At 36.9% G+C, this 19,205-nt stretch overlaps 1 protein-coding gene across 2 annotated transcripts in view; it reads left to right on the forward strand.

Annotated features, from left to right (window-relative positions):
* Nucleotides 1-19,134, forward strand: part of LOC137256507 (syntaxin) — a 74,327-nt gene extending 55,193 nt beyond the window's left edge. Inside the window, exons 6-10 of one of the 2 annotated variants that reach the window (XM_067794354.1) lie at nucleotides 4,203-4,311; nucleotides 6,014-6,087; nucleotides 6,586-6,723; nucleotides 7,336-7,446; nucleotides 18,963-19,134. In XM_067794354.1, the coding sequence (XP_067650455.1) occupies nucleotides 4,203-4,311; nucleotides 6,014-6,087; nucleotides 6,586-6,723; nucleotides 7,336-7,446; nucleotides 18,963-19,043 (513 nt within the window). In that variant the 3' untranslated portion in view covers nucleotides 19,044-19,134. Of the gene's footprint in view, nucleotides 1-4,202; nucleotides 4,312-6,013; nucleotides 6,088-6,585; nucleotides 6,724-7,335; nucleotides 7,447-8,886; nucleotides 9,631-18,962 lie in introns of those variants that run through there. The other variant, XM_067794347.1, reaches the window with a different exon arrangement.
* Nucleotides 19,135-19,205: the final 71 nt, after the last annotated feature.

The raw sequence follows: 19,205 nt of genomic DNA on the forward strand, positions 1-19,205 counted from the left end.
GATTTCATGTTACTGCCTAGTTGGAAGATGGATGTTTACAAATGACTGCATTCATGATGACTTTATGCTATAAACAGATTTCAGCTGCCCGTGAATACGATCAAATACATCCTCTGTCATTGTGTCGATGCTGGGAATTACCTCTTCTATTCATTCCCAACACTTGTAAACCCTTTGAAGTTTGGTTACTTGATCAAACTAGAAATCACCCAAGTAACTAAATCTGTTAGCTGAATGTGTGACTCCGCTGAAAATCAATACCATATTCTTCAAGGGTTGCAGGAATGCCAGGCAATTAATAGTTCACATGAGTTGTCTCCCCTTAATGTACACAATGGTTGGATTCTACAATAATAGCTTGAGAATGTTATTAGATATTTTACATTAAATCATTTTTGGAGTGGTAGAGGACAAATGGAAGTATGATGTCGTTCTATGAAAACAAAAATATTTTGTTCTGTGTTTCGCAGTGTACTGGTTGTATTGATCAGTATTTGAAGGCATTAGTTTAGTTTTGTTGTTGTTTCATTTGTGTATCAGGTGGCTAGCTGAATGAATCTTCATTCAACTGAGGACACCAAGGGATTGTTTGTCTCCCTCCGAGGCACAAGAGACTAAATTAGAAAATGTATCCTATTCACATTAAGAATGGTTTGGGCAAATCTAGATTACTTCAGGTCTGAAATGAAGCGTTGTTCAGGGTTCCATTTTAAATTTACTCTGTGGAAATGTATTTTCAAATAAACTAACTCCATTTCTTGATCTAAGTGTCATTCTGAGGGCCTGTGATTGTTTTTTACTCTCTCGTGTATGTGGAAGGAAGTACTCTCTTTATGCAGAGAAAAAAATATGGGGAACAATTTTCTCATCAGATAAATTTCAGGTTCATATTTTTTTGTAACATTTTTTCCAAGCTTCTGCTTATTGCAGTGTATTTATCAAAAGAAAGTTCAAGTGTTTTGGAGGGGCTTGTCAAGACCAGTATTTTTCATTGGCTGAATTCAAGAACCTCTTGGTAAGATCAGATGAACAGCAGTGCCTTTGATTGTCTTCCTAGTGATTGAGCAGCAGAATAACACCATTTTTTGTTGTGTTTTCTTTTTTTTCATTATTGTAGTTTTGATAATGCCAGTTGTTCCCAAAGGTGGATGGTAATGTTTGCTGAATTTGAAGTATTCACCAGCCCACCCAGGGAGAGTACAAAGTTCAAGTTTTGAATAGAATCAGTAACTTGTGCGTTCTTTGCACGAAATGTCGCCTCATTAACTTTCCTGAAGCAACTATTGATTTGCCATGCTGAAATGTAGAACAAAAATCTTGCCCGAGAAGAAAGTGAAAACATAATCATTAGCCTTTTTATGCCAGTGAGATGAACAAAAACGTAGCAGTTTTAAAGAGAGGGCATCTACTTAGCATTGATTAGCTTGGCTTGTCAGATTTGAGTAGGAGAGGTTGTTGGTTATAAGGGGCATCAGGTGATATTGAGTATTGGGGCACCAGGGGGATGTTAATCATTGGGGCACAAAGGGATGTTGAATATAGGGGCACCAGGCGATTTTGTGTATAGGGCCACCAAGGGGATGTTGACTATTGGGGCACCAGATGATGTTGAATATAGGGGCACTAGAGGATGCTTAAAGGAATGATAAGGATTAAAGGAATATAGCTTGGATATAGTTGCAGTATAGCTTAGAAATAGGAGGAATGTGGATGAATAGTACTAGGCTTGGATAAACTGAAACATTGCTTGAAGGCTCATATTGCTGAGATGTTCTTGGACTATATTTTTAGTTATTGAAAAGATGAAGCAGGGAGATATTGCTTGGTAATACTGCTAATTTATTGCTTTTATATAGCTTGTATATTGCTGGGATGTTGAAATGAACCTCTACCCCTCAGATGACTTTCGCCTGACAAACTTTAATCTTAACATTTGTTTCAGCTAGAATAAGCCTCTGATATCTCTTACATGTTGAGTATTGATTGCTGTACGCAGGATGACTTCAGGGATCATCCATGTTCAGTTTATGTGTGTTGTCAAAGAATTTCTTGGTTCTGAAGTAGCAAAATCAATATCTTTAGTGCCAGATTTTCATCCATATTCATTGCTTAAAATTCTTATACAGGTGCTGTTATTAAAGAGTGAGTCAAGTTTGTGTATAAGTTGATTTGATATGTATCCTAACTGCTGCCCTGTTCGGAGAGTGTCTTGTACTTGGTGCTTCCTTGCATCTTGATTGGCACTCACTCAAGGGAGTGAGTGAGTTCAGCTTTACGCCACTTTTAGCAATATTCCAGCAATATCATAGCGAGGACACCAGAAATTGGCTTCACTCATTGTACCCATGTGGAGAATCAAGATCTTCAGGAAGAAAAGCGAATGCTTTATCCACTAAGCTTCTCCACTACCCTGACACCAAGTGGATAAAACCCTTCGCTGTGAAGTGTGTCAGAGTGTTACACCACCTGCTGGAAATGGTGTCTCTGGGTTAAGCAGGTGGCGAGTGCGGTGACATCACTGATAGCACATCACTGCACTTCGCCTGTTGGATAGCTGCTCATTGTACCATCCACTGGATTGTCTGGTCAAGACTCAGATATTCACAGAACTTTGCCATAAAGCTGAAACAGAGCACTGTATGGTATTACAATGAGAAACCAAGTCGGTATCGTTAACAGCTTTCATTCAGCTGAAGTAGATAATTCAAATAATCCCAGATTATTGTAAATTTTCAATTTAAAAATTCAGTGGTTACAATGGGGGATAAGGCAGTGAAGTAATTTCTCTTTCAGCCTTCGTCATCAGTCAGTAAATATTACGTCAAGGGTCACTAGTGCCCTGTACTCACAAAGCGATCTTAGTGCTATAATGATGATAACGCACATTCTCCAACACAGGCTTAAGATAGTCATAATGCTATGAACACTTTGTGTAAGTGGGCCCTGGTTATATAAGGGGACATAACTCTGTGCATTTGGTTGTGAACTCTTGATTTGTGAACAGGTGGTGAAATGAATCCTGATTTACCATGAATGTAGTAAATTATGCATACTTGCAGCCTTAACCATCCAGAACCTGCTACTCGTCAGCCTTTTACTTCATTTCTCAAGCTGAGACTCTGTGATGTAATTGAAATATTGTTTAAAACACTATCAAGTCCAATTCACTCACTCTATGACCCTCTCAGGTTGAAAAAGTGGGATAAGATTTATAGCTGTGACTTTTGTTGAAACTTTTTCTGTTTTCGCATTGTATTGAATGTGTTCAGTGTGAGAGTGTAAAAGATATGTGACTTAAAAACACCTCTTTAAGTCATAACATTAGGTGTCAGTATCATCATGAATTGGTAATGCCATCTTGCACTGGCATCGATTTAGACTTTGGGTTATTATCAGTCTCAGGTCTTTGACACTTTTTTAAGTTGGTTTACCCAAATATTTGGTCTAAAATTTAGTGTAGGTAACTGAGAAAAAAAATCAGTTTCAAGGTTGAAACTTATGGGTGAAATGCAAAAAAAGTACAATTGTCGAAGATGAATAAATGTGTTTTTTTTTGTCAGAGTAAAGAGGAAAATGGGGATTATTCACCAATGATTTTAAAAAAGTGGTAATTTATTTCTGTTTCCATTTTTCTGAATCGATTCGGCCAAAATGTTTTGTGTTCTTTCAGAAAATGTTACTAGTTTTGTAAACCAACTAAGAAAGTATGTGGTCTGAGCAGGTACAGTTGAATCTCTGAACCCTAGCTCTTATTTCTGTTGTCAGTGGGAAGCTGTAGGTACGGTGGGAGTAATCAGGTCACCATGGTTTTCTTGTAGTATGCGACTATCTCGCGTCAGTTTATTGACGCTATGGGCGAGTACAACAAGGCCCAGCTTGACTACCGAGATCGCTGCAAATATAGGATACAGCGTCAAATGGAGATCAGTAAGAACATCACGGGTTTTCTGTAGACATAGAAACCTTTTATTATTATCATTCAGAGTATTTTGTTTTGTGCAAATCAGTTGTCTCCTTGGCTTCTGGTACCTGTTTTGCAACTCTTTGGCACGTGGATTCTTGTCCACCTGGTGTCAAAATGAGTCGACCTGGACCAAGGGAGAGAACTGATCTACATCATTCTTAGCTAGAAGCTGTTATTATTTTGAATTGCAGAGTGTGGCAGTCATTCATGATTCCTTTTCTTTTTTTCTGATACTCAGCATGCCACGTTATCACGCAAATTTGTTGAAGTTATGAACGATTACAACGCATGCCAGATCGACTATCGGGAGAGGTGTAAAGGCCGCATCCAAAGACAGTTGGAGATCAGTAAGCTGAGTTACCTCCCCTTGTTAGAGTTAGACTACAGACAGCATGTTAACTTGGCATGGGCAGTAATTGAAAAATCAATAAGTTGAAAATAGACACATTCTATGCCATATATAGTACATGTGTCATATAGATGTCTATGTTTGGAAATTTTAAAAAGCATGCTTGTCACTCAAAGCAAAACATTAGGATGAGTAGTAGAGTGTATCACCTAGGATTTTAGAAGTGATAAAATGCAAATATATGAGGAAATATAGAGACGAGATTTTCAAGTAATGAATTTTCAGGTTCAAACAAATTAAAAGAAAGAGAGCTTAGATTAGCATAGAAAGAGCTGCATGGAATTTGAATATCAGTTAGGATCATGTGAATATGTTAGTGGTAGAAATGGTCTAGTAATTAGATTACCCGCCAAGTGAATATCTGCTTAATATATTGTATTTGATAGATATTTGTTCAAAATGCTTTAATTTTACGTAATGTGCTCATTACGTTTGCGCATAAGCTAATGCTAGTACAACACTGACGGCGAGGATGAGGTGACTCAATACTGCATGCTGTATATTATATATATCAATATATATCCATACAGCTGTGGTTTATATTCCACATATAACCTGGACATTGTGATCAGTGCTCTGAGTATCTATAGCCTGCAGTTTATATAGCATATCATGCACCATTCTCATCTTTCAACACAAACTTTTAGAAGTGCAAATATTCTATCATCTAGACCTCATCCTCCACAGTTATATAAATCTATTTTTCATCAATATGGCTAGTGTTTGCTTTGTGCATTGAAACTCTTTACCACATATTCAACATACTGAGAAACGTTATTTTCTTTTGAGTTTTTTCTTTGCTCATGAATTACATACTTCCTTACTTACATTTTCGTGATAATTATAATCTTTTACAATGGTTCTTGCGAGTTTGTTTTGTTAAACGTTGTATTGTATGAGACAGATATTTCCATGTATTTATGGATATTTTTAAGAAAATGAAAGTTTCAAGTTTGAATTTATTTAATAGATTCATTTTATAAATTTTTGTTGATCAGTCAGAATATTTATGATTCTCTGTGTTGGAATTGACAGAATTTGGCCTTGACCTTGTTCCACAAATCTGTCTCAGCACCATGTCTATCTTAATCCAGAACTCTGACATAGTCTCTGATAGACATGGAGCTACAGTCACTTTGTGGGAAAAGGTAGTGTAAGCAACATAAAGTGTGGAATGTCATGTAATTTAGCACATGTTCATTTAAGATATGGCATTAATGACATAGTGATATACAGTGTACTGTAATGATGTGTAGTATAAACATTGATGTATAGTTGAACACATTGATATAGATTATAACATACTGATGTAGATACAACACATATTGGACTGTTGTCATCCAGAGGCAGGAGAGAGTCTTACATAATAAGCTTTTCACAATTATACTCAATAACAGATTAGCACACAATATCATTTTGAAATACATACTTGATTAGAGCAGCAAATATTAATGTTCTGTAATGGATTTTAAAATATTTTTAAATTTTGAAAGATAGGTTAAGTATTTCAGTCACCATCTGTAACTTTGTTGTTAGAAATTAAATCTGTCAGAACTCGCCTGGCTCTGAAAACACATGTTATAGCAATGTTCACTGTCTACACAATCAGTTAAGTAACTAGCTTCTGTTTCTCATTTTAGCTGGTAGAACAACAACCAATGAGGAGCTGGAGGATATGCTTGAGTCTGGTAACCCGGCCATATTCACACAAGGGGTATGTACCCATCTAGCCATATTCACCCAAGGGCATGTACCCTTCAGGATGTATTCACACAAGGGAATGTACCCATCTAGATGTCTTTACACAAGGGCTATGTATCCATGTAGTCACCTTCACACAAGGGGATGTACCCATTTCCTTTATGCTGACCCAAGGATTACATCTAGTCATATTCACCCAGGGGTACATACACCGTCAAGTCTCATTTATCTGACATCGTCCATTGCATAGCAAATTGTCCGATTAACGAGGATGTCGGATTAAATAATTGAGACTAAATTACATTTATTCAATTTGTTACCAACAAAAGCATCAGATACAGCTGACTGTCGGATAAATGGAGATCGGATTAGTGAGATTTGACTGTACAGTCATAATCACTCAAGGTTTGTATACCCTTCTTGTCATAATCAGACAAGGGGAATGTATGCATCTAGTGACATTGTTCCCCACATTTTGTTGATATCATGATGTTAATCTCTGTGTTTTCAGATCATCATGGAGACGCAACAAGCGAAACAAACATTAGCGGACATAGAAGCCCGGCATAATGACATCATCAAGCTGGAGAACAGTATACGAGAGCTGCATGATATGTTTATGGATATGGCCATGTTGGTAGAACAACAGGTATGTTGGTAAAACAAGTGTCAGTGTTGTTAGAGTCATCTATAGAACAACCAGTTTTTAGGATTGCAAGTTGGTAAAAGGTCAGGTTTGTTAGTAGAATAGTGGGTAGAACAACAACTTTATTAGTAGAACAGTGGGATCCTGTGTGTGGTCCTGTGTACAGAGCTCAGGTCATGAATCAGTCAAAGTTAAGCAACATGGAATTTTGACAGTCCTTGGATGGGTGACCATGTTTGGCAGCTTGACTCCTGAGAGTTTTTAGGACTTCAGTCCTGCCCCACAACGAATCACATGTGGTGCATGTGGTCTCACCATAGGCAGGGGAGTTAGGTCAAAATTGCCTCTGTAGACAATAGGTACCTGGTGTTTTTGTAAAGTCATGTGACTATTGTGTTCTAGCATTGAACAGGCAGCTTGGGTTATCTGGAGCAATCACTGCTCTATAGAAGATGACATATTTTAAATGGGATTGACCACAATGCGGTCAGTCATGTTCAGAATGTGAATCAGTGTGGTCCAGACTGGATGCCTTCATCACGTCCTCAAGATACTGCTGAGTATGCAACAAATTACTGGTGAATTACTGGTGTACAGAAAGTGTTCGTGTTGCAGGGAGAGATGATAGATCGGATTGAGTACAATGTGGAACAGGCAGTAGACTACATAGAGACCGCTAAGATGGACACAAAGAAGGCTGTCAAGTATCAGAGTAAAGCAAGACGGGTAAGTTGACAGTATGTGGCAGATATATTTCATAGAGCCAACTGGTTTTTATATACAAGTGAGCTTGATCAGATATATTGTGTATGTCACTGAGATTCAGGTAGGATCTATTAGTTGAAATGAAGTTGTTTGAGTTGACAAGCTAAGGCAGATGTGGCTTACATTGTGGAGGTAGGGACAGTGGTTACACTGTTGGCTCATAGATTATACAAGTAGATGAAGATGGGTAGGTGGACTGGATGAGTTGGCTGGCTGATTCAGGCATATGTTGGAGGTAGGGACAATTATTATTCTACTGGCACAGTGAATGAAGACTGGTGAGTTGACAGGATGGGCAGATATATCATGCATATGTTGGAGATAAGGACAATCGTTATCCTATTGGTTCATTGAATGAAGATGGCTGTGATGACTGGATGGGCAGATATATCATGCATACGTTGGAGGTAGGGACAATCGTTATCCTATTGGTTCAGTGAATGAAGATGGGTGAGTTGACTAGATGGGCAGATATAACAAATATAGCCAGTAGATTGGGACAACAGTTATGACTTTTGGATCACGGTAAATAAACCCTGTGAGTTGACTTAGTGTGTTGACTGGCTGAGGCAGATATAGCATATGTAAGGGAAACCAAGGGCAGGTAATTTGAGACAGACAGTGATGGTAGTAGATCCAGGGTTTAGCATAGATTTAGTGAAGTGTGAAACCTCAACAAACAGAAGATACAATCTATACAAAACAACAATATGGCACTATACAGAATACCTGTATATGTGAACTAATGATGCCATGATGCATCCATACTTTTTCTAAGATATACAATTATTGATACATTGAAAACTGTATCTATATTTAGTTTTGAAATTATTAGTCAAAATATATTTTTGTATCATTTACATTTTGCAGTCATGTTTTTTGACTTTATGAGAGCTATATATGATTATTTTTCAAGCACAAAGATGGGAAATTAGAACTTTTTATCTCTGTGAATAAAAAATGTTGATCTTTTCATGGACAATTATAGAATATGCAGTATTAATGTTCAAAATGTAACTAAATTTGTGCAATATTGCCGCGAAAATAGTTATCGTGATACGTATCGAATCATGACATTGGGTATCGTGATATGTATCTCTTCATGAAACAAATGTATCATGACATCCCTAGTGCATACCATGGATCTTCTACTGTAGCCTGTTTAGCTGAGTATTGTCCTTAGAATGTGTAAATAGAATTTAAGTTTCTGAGCATGTTTGAAGTTCTTTTTGTGATTCTGTCCATTGTATTGAATTTTTGAGTTTTAATTATGTTTTTGAGATGCCTTTTGGATGTAAATTTGATTTATCCTGTTGTAGTGCCATGACATTTCTCAGCATGATTTTATTGTCATTTTCTTATTTTCAATGTTTAATGTCATTGTATTTTTCTGTTTTTCAGAAAAAGATTATTATCATTATTTGTGTGTTTGTTCTGTTGGCCGTTATCGCACTGATAGTTGGAGTGACAGTTGGCACCGGATAGTCGTCGGCCTTCACCTTTCCTTCCTGAGTTATGTCATGTTTGTCACACTATTTATTGTGCTCATTTCACCATGGTAACAAGAAGGAGCAAAGACTCTCCTAGCGCCTTCAGTGATCGGAGGTCTCTGTCCCAGAAAGCTCTAAGTTGTGACTTTATGTTTAGTAATGTGAATGTGGGTGACATTAAGAGACTAGGAAAAGTACCTTCCATGGACACAATACATTCCGTGACATATTTACACTATAGCTTTTGTTAAGTATTGCTGACATCAGAATAACATTGACTGAAATATCAAAAACTGTTGAAGGGGCCCCAAGATGCTATTTCATCTCAAATATTAACTAAAATAATCTGGTCTTAAATTTTGAGAAAAAACTATATTTCTGCATGTTATCTTTGCTGTAGCTATTTTAACCAGGGCGCTGGAGTGGCCTAGTGGTTAAAGCTTGCTTGTCAGGCAGAAGAGCTGGGTTCGATTCCCCACATGGGTAAAATGTGTGAAGCCTGTTTCCGGTGTCTCCCACTGTGATATCGCTTGAATATTGCTAAAGCCATACTCACTCACTCACTCACTCAATATTTTACCCAACCAGTGGGAACTAAATGGCAACTAAGGTCAGTTCTAAACACAACATCTGAGTAAAACATGAATAGAAAAAATAACTACAAGAAAACTTTCCTCCCGTATTGAATTCATCTGAAATTTGTTTCACTTTGACTGTCTAATCCTGCATTCTATCCCCAAGAAATGAACACTTCCTACTCAGTAGCTACCTCACTCACCCACAACATCTGGATGTAAAGTCACAAGGTTGGAGTATCTCAACCAGTCGCTTTTTTACCACTTTTACTTTGTTACACTGAGTTTTACCCAGACTCTGATATTTGTATGTCATACTGATCACAACTGGATGTAAGTCATGCTGTCATGCAGCTCATAGACTGCTTCCCACAGAGGCACTAGGATTGTAGAATTAATGGATGTGTCCTTGTTCTGGTGGTCGTGTTATGATGCTTGGCAAAAACTCATATTCATTTGTTTTCAGATTGAAATATATTTGGGAATCAGCACTTTCTGTTTTTGTTATTATTAAGTTGAACCAGAAAGGTTTGGGGACCTGAATATTTGGGAGATATTTTTTTGTGGTGAAGACTAATCACACAAATTTATTGAAATAGCTTGAATATTCATGATCCTAACTTTTTTGTCACTGTTGATATTTTTGCTTAAATTTATGTGAATCAATTTCATAAAAAAATCACCAGAATACTAATATCAGGGACACCTCCATTATTTCTGTAATGCCTTCCTTTCCATGTGCAGAGAATGAGAAGCATATTGTGTGCTATAAATATATTTTAGATATTTCTGTACATTTTGATTTAAATGCATTTTTCTGTTCAGCCTGAATAACTAATTGTACAATGTTAGCAATATAGTGTAGACAGAATACATTAATTTAATAGAGAGCCGAACTGAATCAGCATGAACACATTTGTCATATGAATAAAACTGCTTGAAACTTAGAAAATAGATTTTCATTTATTAGGCCAGATAAATTTCATAGTATTTCAAGTTTCATGTTTTAAGAAGGTTAACTAAAGTTAATTCAACTGAGGTGTAGAAAGCAACTAGTTGCTATTTTGGCATAGTGCTAGCTGTCTCTAGATATGATGTGACTACAGTTTTTTAGTTTTGAGTTAGGTATTAGTATTTTTATTGGTTGGAGAAAACAAGTATGATTGTGGACGATGGTGCTGGTGTTATTCAGGTTGTACAGATGTACAGTCTGTAGTACAGTGTACAGTCTATGGTACACTGTATACTGTGGTACTGTTGTGCAGTTTCTTCATTGCTCATTGTGTACCTACTTGTTGATTGTTGATTTACTGTTTTACACGTTGACTGTACAGCACTGTACAGACATGTAGCCATAGCAACCAAATGTCACAATAGACCCACAATACTAACCATAGTAACAACACTGTAAGGATGATGACCAAGGGCTCGATGTGTCTGTGTTGGCATGACTGGCGACAGCTCGATTTCTCCTAAACTGAAAGATGTATGAACGAACACAAGGTCAAGGCCACATGACATGTTTTACTGATAATTTGTTTCGACATTTCATCCAAGTTGAACCCTTAAATACAACCTCAGAATCCATTTTTATTTAATTTGAACAAATCAACTTTATTTTCAAATTAAAAATGACAAGAAAATGCTAACTTCCCACTAACACAATCATGAAAAACATTTGGCCAGATATATTTGTCCGTAAAACAGTGATGAAGTCATTGAAGGTAATTCATGTTTGATCAGTTCTGCTACCAGATCATGTTCAAAATTATATAATTTCAAATCAGGCTTTTTGCTATTCTTGCAGTATTTTTTATGGTCACAGTATCCACTTTTTCATCTCTGGTTTCTCTAGATGTCACCACAAGGAACTACAGATAATACTGTATGGAGAGGTGGCAAATTTGCAATTTGCTGCATACAATTGTTTCAGTTACAGTCTAAAATCATTCAGAACATGTTTAAATAGATATACCAGCCTTCCTTAATCACCTCCAAGTATGTATGCCTAATTTAAATGAATTTGAAATATGAATCTAACTTGAAATCTACTTTTATAAACATCCAACATTTATGAGGACCTGTTTTCTAAAACCATATGGTTACATCAATGCGCTGAGGAAGGGATTGAGGGATGGGTGGAGACAGGTGTTACAATATGTTTTTCGATGTTGTTAATTGGGGCACTTTTGCTGAACAGTTGTCCTTGCAGTGTTGTCTTGGTTACCGTCACAGTAGTTTCAGGGTAGACAAATGATGTGTATATATGTATATTTTTAATCTTAATTGTGGTGCAGCATTGTTTATATCCAAATAGTACATAACACAAACATGTCACTAGAATCAATGTTTCTAATTCCCTGGTCACTTTCTAGCATGACATGACTGGTGGACCAGGACAAGGGAGATAACCCCATTCTGGTGTCAGTTTATGAGTACATTTTAAACTTTAAAAGGCAAATTTCAGTGTCTGAGCTTTGAGTCTGGGACAAAATACATCTTATTTGTGGGATCAATAGTTTGCTGAAGTATGAGAATTTACATATTTCAAGTTTTCACCAAATCATGGCAATGGTGCTGTTGAGCGTCTGAGTGAGGCTGTATTTTTAAAATCAGTATTCATGAACTATATGTTACAACATCACAAACTGTTACACTATAAAAAACATTCCAAGTATTCCCATATGAATGTGTATGTATTGAGTTATGTCCCTTGATAACTGTAGTAACCTTCACCTTGCAACTGTCTGTCTTCATGACCTTCCATATGTGCCAGACAGACATATTCCCCCAGGCTATAGCTTTCTGTCTGGATATTTACTTTTGTTTTTGCCGATATTATATTCCATGATTATAGGTATGGCTTACTTAATTTTTTGGGCATTAGTAGGCTAGTCAGAGTGTCCTAATGACTATTAATGCAACAGTAAGCAAGGATTAACTGCTGACCTGTAAGTGATTGTAGTGCTAGACTGTCTTAGCTGCTAATCTTATAGATCAGGGTGCTGTTGTACAAAACATCTTAGCACTAAGACTACCTTAAGTCTATGTTAAGGTATCTGACTTACAGCCAACTTAGTACTAAGATCACTTTGCACAATGGTACCCTAGGTCTGGGATGGCCAGATCAGGACACCCAATAGAAATTTTGGTAAAATTTTTGGAGTGCCAGACTAGCTATTCTCGAAATGTTTGTAGCCCTACAAACTTTGTAAACATATTCTTAAGACACTGGCTACGATCATAGTTAAGAATTCTTGGGGCTACGAACGTTCCGAGAATAAGGGCCCAGGACTTGTACAAAGTGATCTGTGCTACGACCTTCATAGCTTCTCTTTGATATCTCTAATGATACATTAATGGCTGGTAGATAGTTTTGTGTGAATGCTCCTGGATCTTGCATCACAGAGTGATCCTAGCCTATCGACCATTGTCATGGTGATATGATTGTGTTGTGGACAGAGGAAAGAGATACATAGTTACATAGCTCATCTTGGGATGTCGTCCAGTGAAAACGCTTGATGTGAAGTCTGTTGAAATCTGTCAGACAGTAATATAGTTCCTGTGAGCTTTCCTTCTGACTTTGCTGCAAGTATCTTTGATTCATCTGACCGAGATTGAATGTTTTGGTTCACAACTATAACCAGATATGAATACTAAGGAGAGCACATTTTATTCCTTGTAAATACAGCATAGAAACAGGGGATGTTGGTAGATCGAGTTGAAAATGACAAATCAGGAGAAATCAAGGTGGTAATGATGGCCTGATGCATTTCGAGGATTCCACTATTCAGCTGATATTTTTTTAAATAATGAATCTATCTATTTTTCAATAGATACTAAACTGAAGTAAAATAGACAAAACTAGTTCGGGCTCTAGGAGGCAATCTTGAGACATGGTGTGTTTCCTATTTGGGGAAATTATGGTATGTTTGTCTGTCTTCAGTATAGAAGAATTTATAGTTGCTATGGAAACTATAATGTGATTAAATTAAATCAAAGCTTTATTTGAGTGTATATAATATATCCTATGTTGTATTGTGTTACAAATAATTGTATTCATAGTTAAAGTGACTTTACAGTCAGGAAAGTAACTTTGTGTGGAGTTCAGAGAAAAAAAGGATCAGGTTTCTACGAAGTATATTACCCATATTATAAATCTGAATCATGATTTCACAAATAATTATTTTGCAACTTATTTTGAAATCAAAATACTCTACAGATGTAAAATTGATATCCTGTATAAATAAATTTTCTTGCAATGAACTTTTATATGCATATGCTAATTATTTAAGTGATTTGTTTGCTGAAAGGTGCAATATCTAATATATCTGGGGAATATAATAGAAATATAGCGATATATTGGGCATTAAAGGAAAGGGAAATCCCAACTTGGCTGTCTGTTAAAAAATAGACATAAAGATGTCACAGTAAATATGACAGTGAACTGATCAATATACAAATGTACAAACTTAATCGAGTAGTGTTAAAGCACTGCTGTGTGGACAAACTGTGATGTCATTGTTGATACAACAACTCAAATATACTATCATAAATGTCTGAAATTCGTAACAATTTGGGAGTGAAACGACTATGAATAATTTCTAAGCATAAAGTGAAAACTCACTGCTCATGGAAACAGTTTAAAATACAGTTGCACTCATTCAGAGAGCACTGATTGGTCTTGTGAATGTATTCCAGATTATTCCCTTGTTCAATACAGAAAAACAAATATTACGGTTTTCATCTACAAGGGCTCTCATTTGAGGTAGTTTTATAAATTAAGTTAGTACTGCTTTTTTTTTCATCTAGTATTACAGTAGGCCATGAAAATTAATCATTAATATTTTACCAACATGTGTAATTACAATAACCTTCGCAGTCCTCCTCAAAGATTAAGTATGGCTATGTATGTTTTGATTAATCATGCTTGCCAGTTGTAAATGCAGATTTGAATAACTGAGGGTGGAAACAAATTATTTGATGAGAATATGAAAGAAAAAAACATGATTATGTTGATAGGAAATCTGATCCATCAAATTTCTTTCGGGACAAATAAGGTGAACCTTGAACAGAAGCATAGATAGAACATGTTGCACTGGGCTTCCAATACACAGGACATTGTTTTGAGATTGTACATTTTGTTGTTTATTTTGTTTTCACTTGTGCTATTTAATACCTTGATAGGGATGTATCATACCTTTGTACGTGTACGCTTCTGATGTTGACACTTGAGAAGAAGTAGTGTAGTTTTTAACGGTTAGGTTTTAGAGTCAAGTGATAAATGAATTTAATTAGTTTCCATTTGCTCATTTAGTTGTGTATTATAGGATATTATTTTTGTGTCGAGTTTCGATTGTTATTGAGATAGTGTGTGAGCTGGATGCTGTCCAAAATGAAAATGTCCGCAGCTGAATATGTTCTCAGATGGATCACACTGTTTCCTCTGCACTGTCGTGTTTTCTGCATGTGTTTGTTTAGATATAAATTTGTCAATTTTCTGTTGATTCCTTATAGTAAATCTGTTAGACCAACCCATTTCCATCCTATTTTTCTGTGAATGTAGCATGTCCAGACAGATGGGTTTTCCATCTTTGAGGGGTGGTGGGCTAGTCCACTAACTGACCAGGTTGCTGCTAATCTGACCAGGAGTCAGGTATGATAACAGAGGTCTATACCAGACAGACTAGACTTTCTCTGGACCAAGGGCAGACAACTGTATAGAGTTGTTGGCCCTTTGTTAGAAATTGAGCTGGTCCGTATTTCTAATCCAACATTTTCAATGATCAGGAATCTTGGTCTGTCACAACAATACCTGTGCATATCTGCTTAACAAAAGTAGTTAATTTCTTCTCTAAACCAAACAGTTGTAAAGTGGTTGATGTGCTGTTCAAAGCAATCTTTTACACAACACACTCAACCCATTGTCTACGATAATTATCCCCGGTGTATATTATAGAAAAGGTACCCAGTATGACACATGTGGTCTTACAAGGGGTACAATGTAGAATCAGTCCCATAGTATCAAATTCTTGACTTTCCTTGAGTGGTAGAAGCAGGATAAACTACTGAAAACTCGTCTTTCACTGAAGTTAAGACCAGAATAGATCTGTTGTTCCCAAGAGTTTGTTGTGGTGTTCATGATTGAATAGACTACTTCCAACTTGGCAAATACTGAGGACACAGTTGTTCCTATTTAGATAGATTATGCTTTCGTCAAGCGTGTGAAAGATACACACACACTGCATCATCGTCAAGCAAATCAGGACTGGTCCATAGGTGTAGCATATTGTATCCAAGACAACATGTACTGATGTCTTGGTGTTAATGCGTATTGTTTCATCCACACAATGTAGGTAGAATGAGTGGTCATGTTGTTCAGACACACATCTTATTCAGTCCTGTATCATACAATGTCTGTCTCCCTGGAATGACGACACCCCACAGCACACTCTAACCTCCTCCTCAATCTGTCTAGGCGTGCTACATCAATTATCGTATTTGTTACATCTTCAACAATTCAGTTATTTTTTTGTAATTTTCTGTGATGCACATATGAGTCAGGAAATAAAACTTACCCAGTGATCTTGGCGTGACCTTTTTCTTTGCCTGCTGTGACATGTCCATACTTCAGTATCTTTCCTCCAAGAATCTTCATTCTGCTGGCTTAGACTAGCTGAAATCAAGATATCATGGCAGTCTAATAAACATTTATATTCTTATCACATCCTTTGCCTGATGTGTTGCCACACTGTGAACATCTGATAAAGTCAGGTTATATTTCCAGTCAGCCAAACAGCACCCATCTGTACAGATTCTCATTGCTGTGTCTTGAAAATGAACTGGAACAACCAGTTTCTGATGTACTCTGTGTCATTTCTAGTCCATGACATCTGCACCCAAAAAGGAAGTCACTGAAATATTATTTGTGTTTTGTGCAGATTTCTGGTATTTGGAGATTTCCAAATCAAGCAGTAAATAACATAGAACCATGATGGAGAGCTGACGTCTTATTGAGTGGTTTGGGGGCAGTGGGGTAGGCTTGCCTACCGGTTAAAATGTTTGCTTGTCACTCCGAAGACATGGGTTTGATCCCAACACGGGTACAATGTGTGAAGCCCATTTCTGTTGTCTCCGGATGTGAAATTGCTGGAGTCGTGCTAAAAGTGGTGTAAAACTAAACTCACTCACTTCTAGAATGGTTTTAGGTTGTGGAAGTTGAGTGAAATAAGCCATCTTGAAGTCCTCCCATGATTCTGCGAGGAACTTAAGGCTTGACTGATGTTTTGAAGCCTTGTCCTTAATCCAAGTGGATAAAATTTTCATGACATGATCAGACAAGAAGTGCTACAATATGTCTCGAACTGGATGCAAAAATATATGATAAAACATGCCACAGGGTTTATATGAGATTTTAAATCCTACCATCTGAGGGATAAACATGAGGGCATCAGTCCCGAGAGTATATCCCAAGGGTTAGGGTTTTAATCTCATGAAAACACGGGGGTTGATCAAACTTACAAACCGACTGAACTCATACTTTAGATATAATTTCAATATTTGGTATTTACTGTTGAAATGAACTGGGATGAGACTGACAGCCAACACCTTGCCTTGACATGCAATGCATGTGCCCTGCACATAAGCTGCCCCCACTACTTGTCTTGTGAGGACACAATTCATGCCGACAAACAATTTCATTCTTCACAGCCATCCTTTGTAGCTTAATGGATAAAACCACCGAACTTGTAGGGAAGGGTTGCAGGTTTGAAACCAGGTATCAACACCTGGTCTATGTTGGAAGTTATTGACAAAGTTATAATTTATGATCACATTCAGCAGGACAAAGTTCAATGAATCTTCAAGACATGCAATAACTCCAAGTCAATGGAGGTTTGTTTTACAATCCCAGGGATTTTGTAATAATCCCAGGAATGATACAGTCCTGTGGGATTTATGACACATAATGTGATAGGCAGTATAATTGGTGTGACGGCACTGAAGGTTTGTGGGATCAGAGATGAACATTTGATTCTCTGGGCTGGTTACTGGTTTGGTGGCTAAGGTTATGATAACTGTCCATTGTGTTGTCCATGATTAAGGTGTGTTACACAGCATGAGGTGAACAGTTGAGTTGTCGGAGATGTGAAGGGTGCAAACCAGGTGGTTTGTGATGAACACCAGGTGTTGCTGGAAGTACTCCGATGGACATACTTGGATAAGTATTCACTGCTTTATGTTGGGATGGGTTTGAATATTTTAAGCAATTTTTGATCAGTTTAAATTTATTCTTTCTTGTGTGTTTGTGCATGCACGTTTGTATGAAGTATGTATTGAATCCTCAGAATAACAGCAGAATTATGATCTTTTAGTTTTTATGTTAATTCATGATGAAGAATATTGTGTCATTTGGGCTGCAATTTTAAACTTTGCATCCCCCTATATAGTATTTCTGACATTAATTATGTATGCCCAAGTCCATCATTAGGCCATTCACTTTGGTTTCTTTGTTTGTGAAAATGTGGAAAATGTAGCAGAATCAACCTGACCAGGCTTTTTGTATACTGCTGAGAGTAAATATTGCTTTGACTAAAAACATGAATGAACCAGACTAATATGGATAAGGTCAGACCAAGTTTTTTCTTGTTTTACAGATCCGCCTGCCATATTTTTTCAAGAATAAAAAAAAAAAATAATTAAAGTGAATTTGCCCCGCCCAGAAAATAAAATCATATGGTTTCTATTGGCCAAAAATGTAAACTGAAAAGAAAATCTTTTCTTAGATAGTTTTTTGCCCCATATACACTTCATGAATTGTCAAAAGTAAAATACTTTGAGTACTTAAATGGAATATTACTTTGATTGGTGATTTTATTTTTATTTTATTTCCCCTCCTGCCTTTGTGTTTTCTGAGGACAAAAATCTGTAAAGCAAATAAAATTGGTTTGGCCTAAGAAAGAACATTCTTTAATGCTGAATCATGATTATAAAAACCATTTTAGATATATCGCGTTTATGAGGACCCAAGCCATGGCTTTTTCTTATCAGCAATAGACTAATCAAACTTGAAGATGATTGACAAGATCCTGTGGAATAACATCATTTTTTAATACTATTTTTGTAACATAAGACTATGGTTGTAATTCTGCAAAGCTCCATGTTGATGGTTCTTCTATAGTGATGCTCACCTCCCCTTTAAGGGCAAGTGGAGTAGTGTTATGGATGAATTGTTTCCTTGGCAAAGGCTTCGGTATGATTCTTTGCATACAGCAGTCACAATATATGACGTCTGTCTTATTCATTCCCTGTTGCTATTTGCTGACATATTTTTAAAAGTGACATAAAACTATACTTGTTAATGCATGTTATCTTTATGACTTGTAGTAAACTGTTTCTTGTTTCTGTGTTGCAGAAGAAAATCATGATCGCTATCTGTCTGATAGTGTTGGCAGTAGTCCTAGCTTCCACATTAGGCGGAGTGTTCGGTGGGTGAGGCTGATACTGATCGGCCAATCACAGTACTGCTGCAAGTACAGGCATCCAATCAACACCAGAGGCTTGGCTCAACCAATCGGAATTGACTTTTGTAATCACATGACATGAGCTGATGCCTACCAGCCCAGCAGAGTAGGATAGTGACAGCAGCATCTTGGCT

This window comes from Haliotis asinina, chromosome 1, assembly GCF_037392515.1.
Source record: "Haliotis asinina isolate JCU_RB_2024 chromosome 1, JCU_Hal_asi_v2, whole genome shotgun sequence".
NCBI lineage: Eukaryota > Metazoa > Mollusca > Gastropoda > Lepetellida > Haliotidae > Haliotis > Haliotis asinina.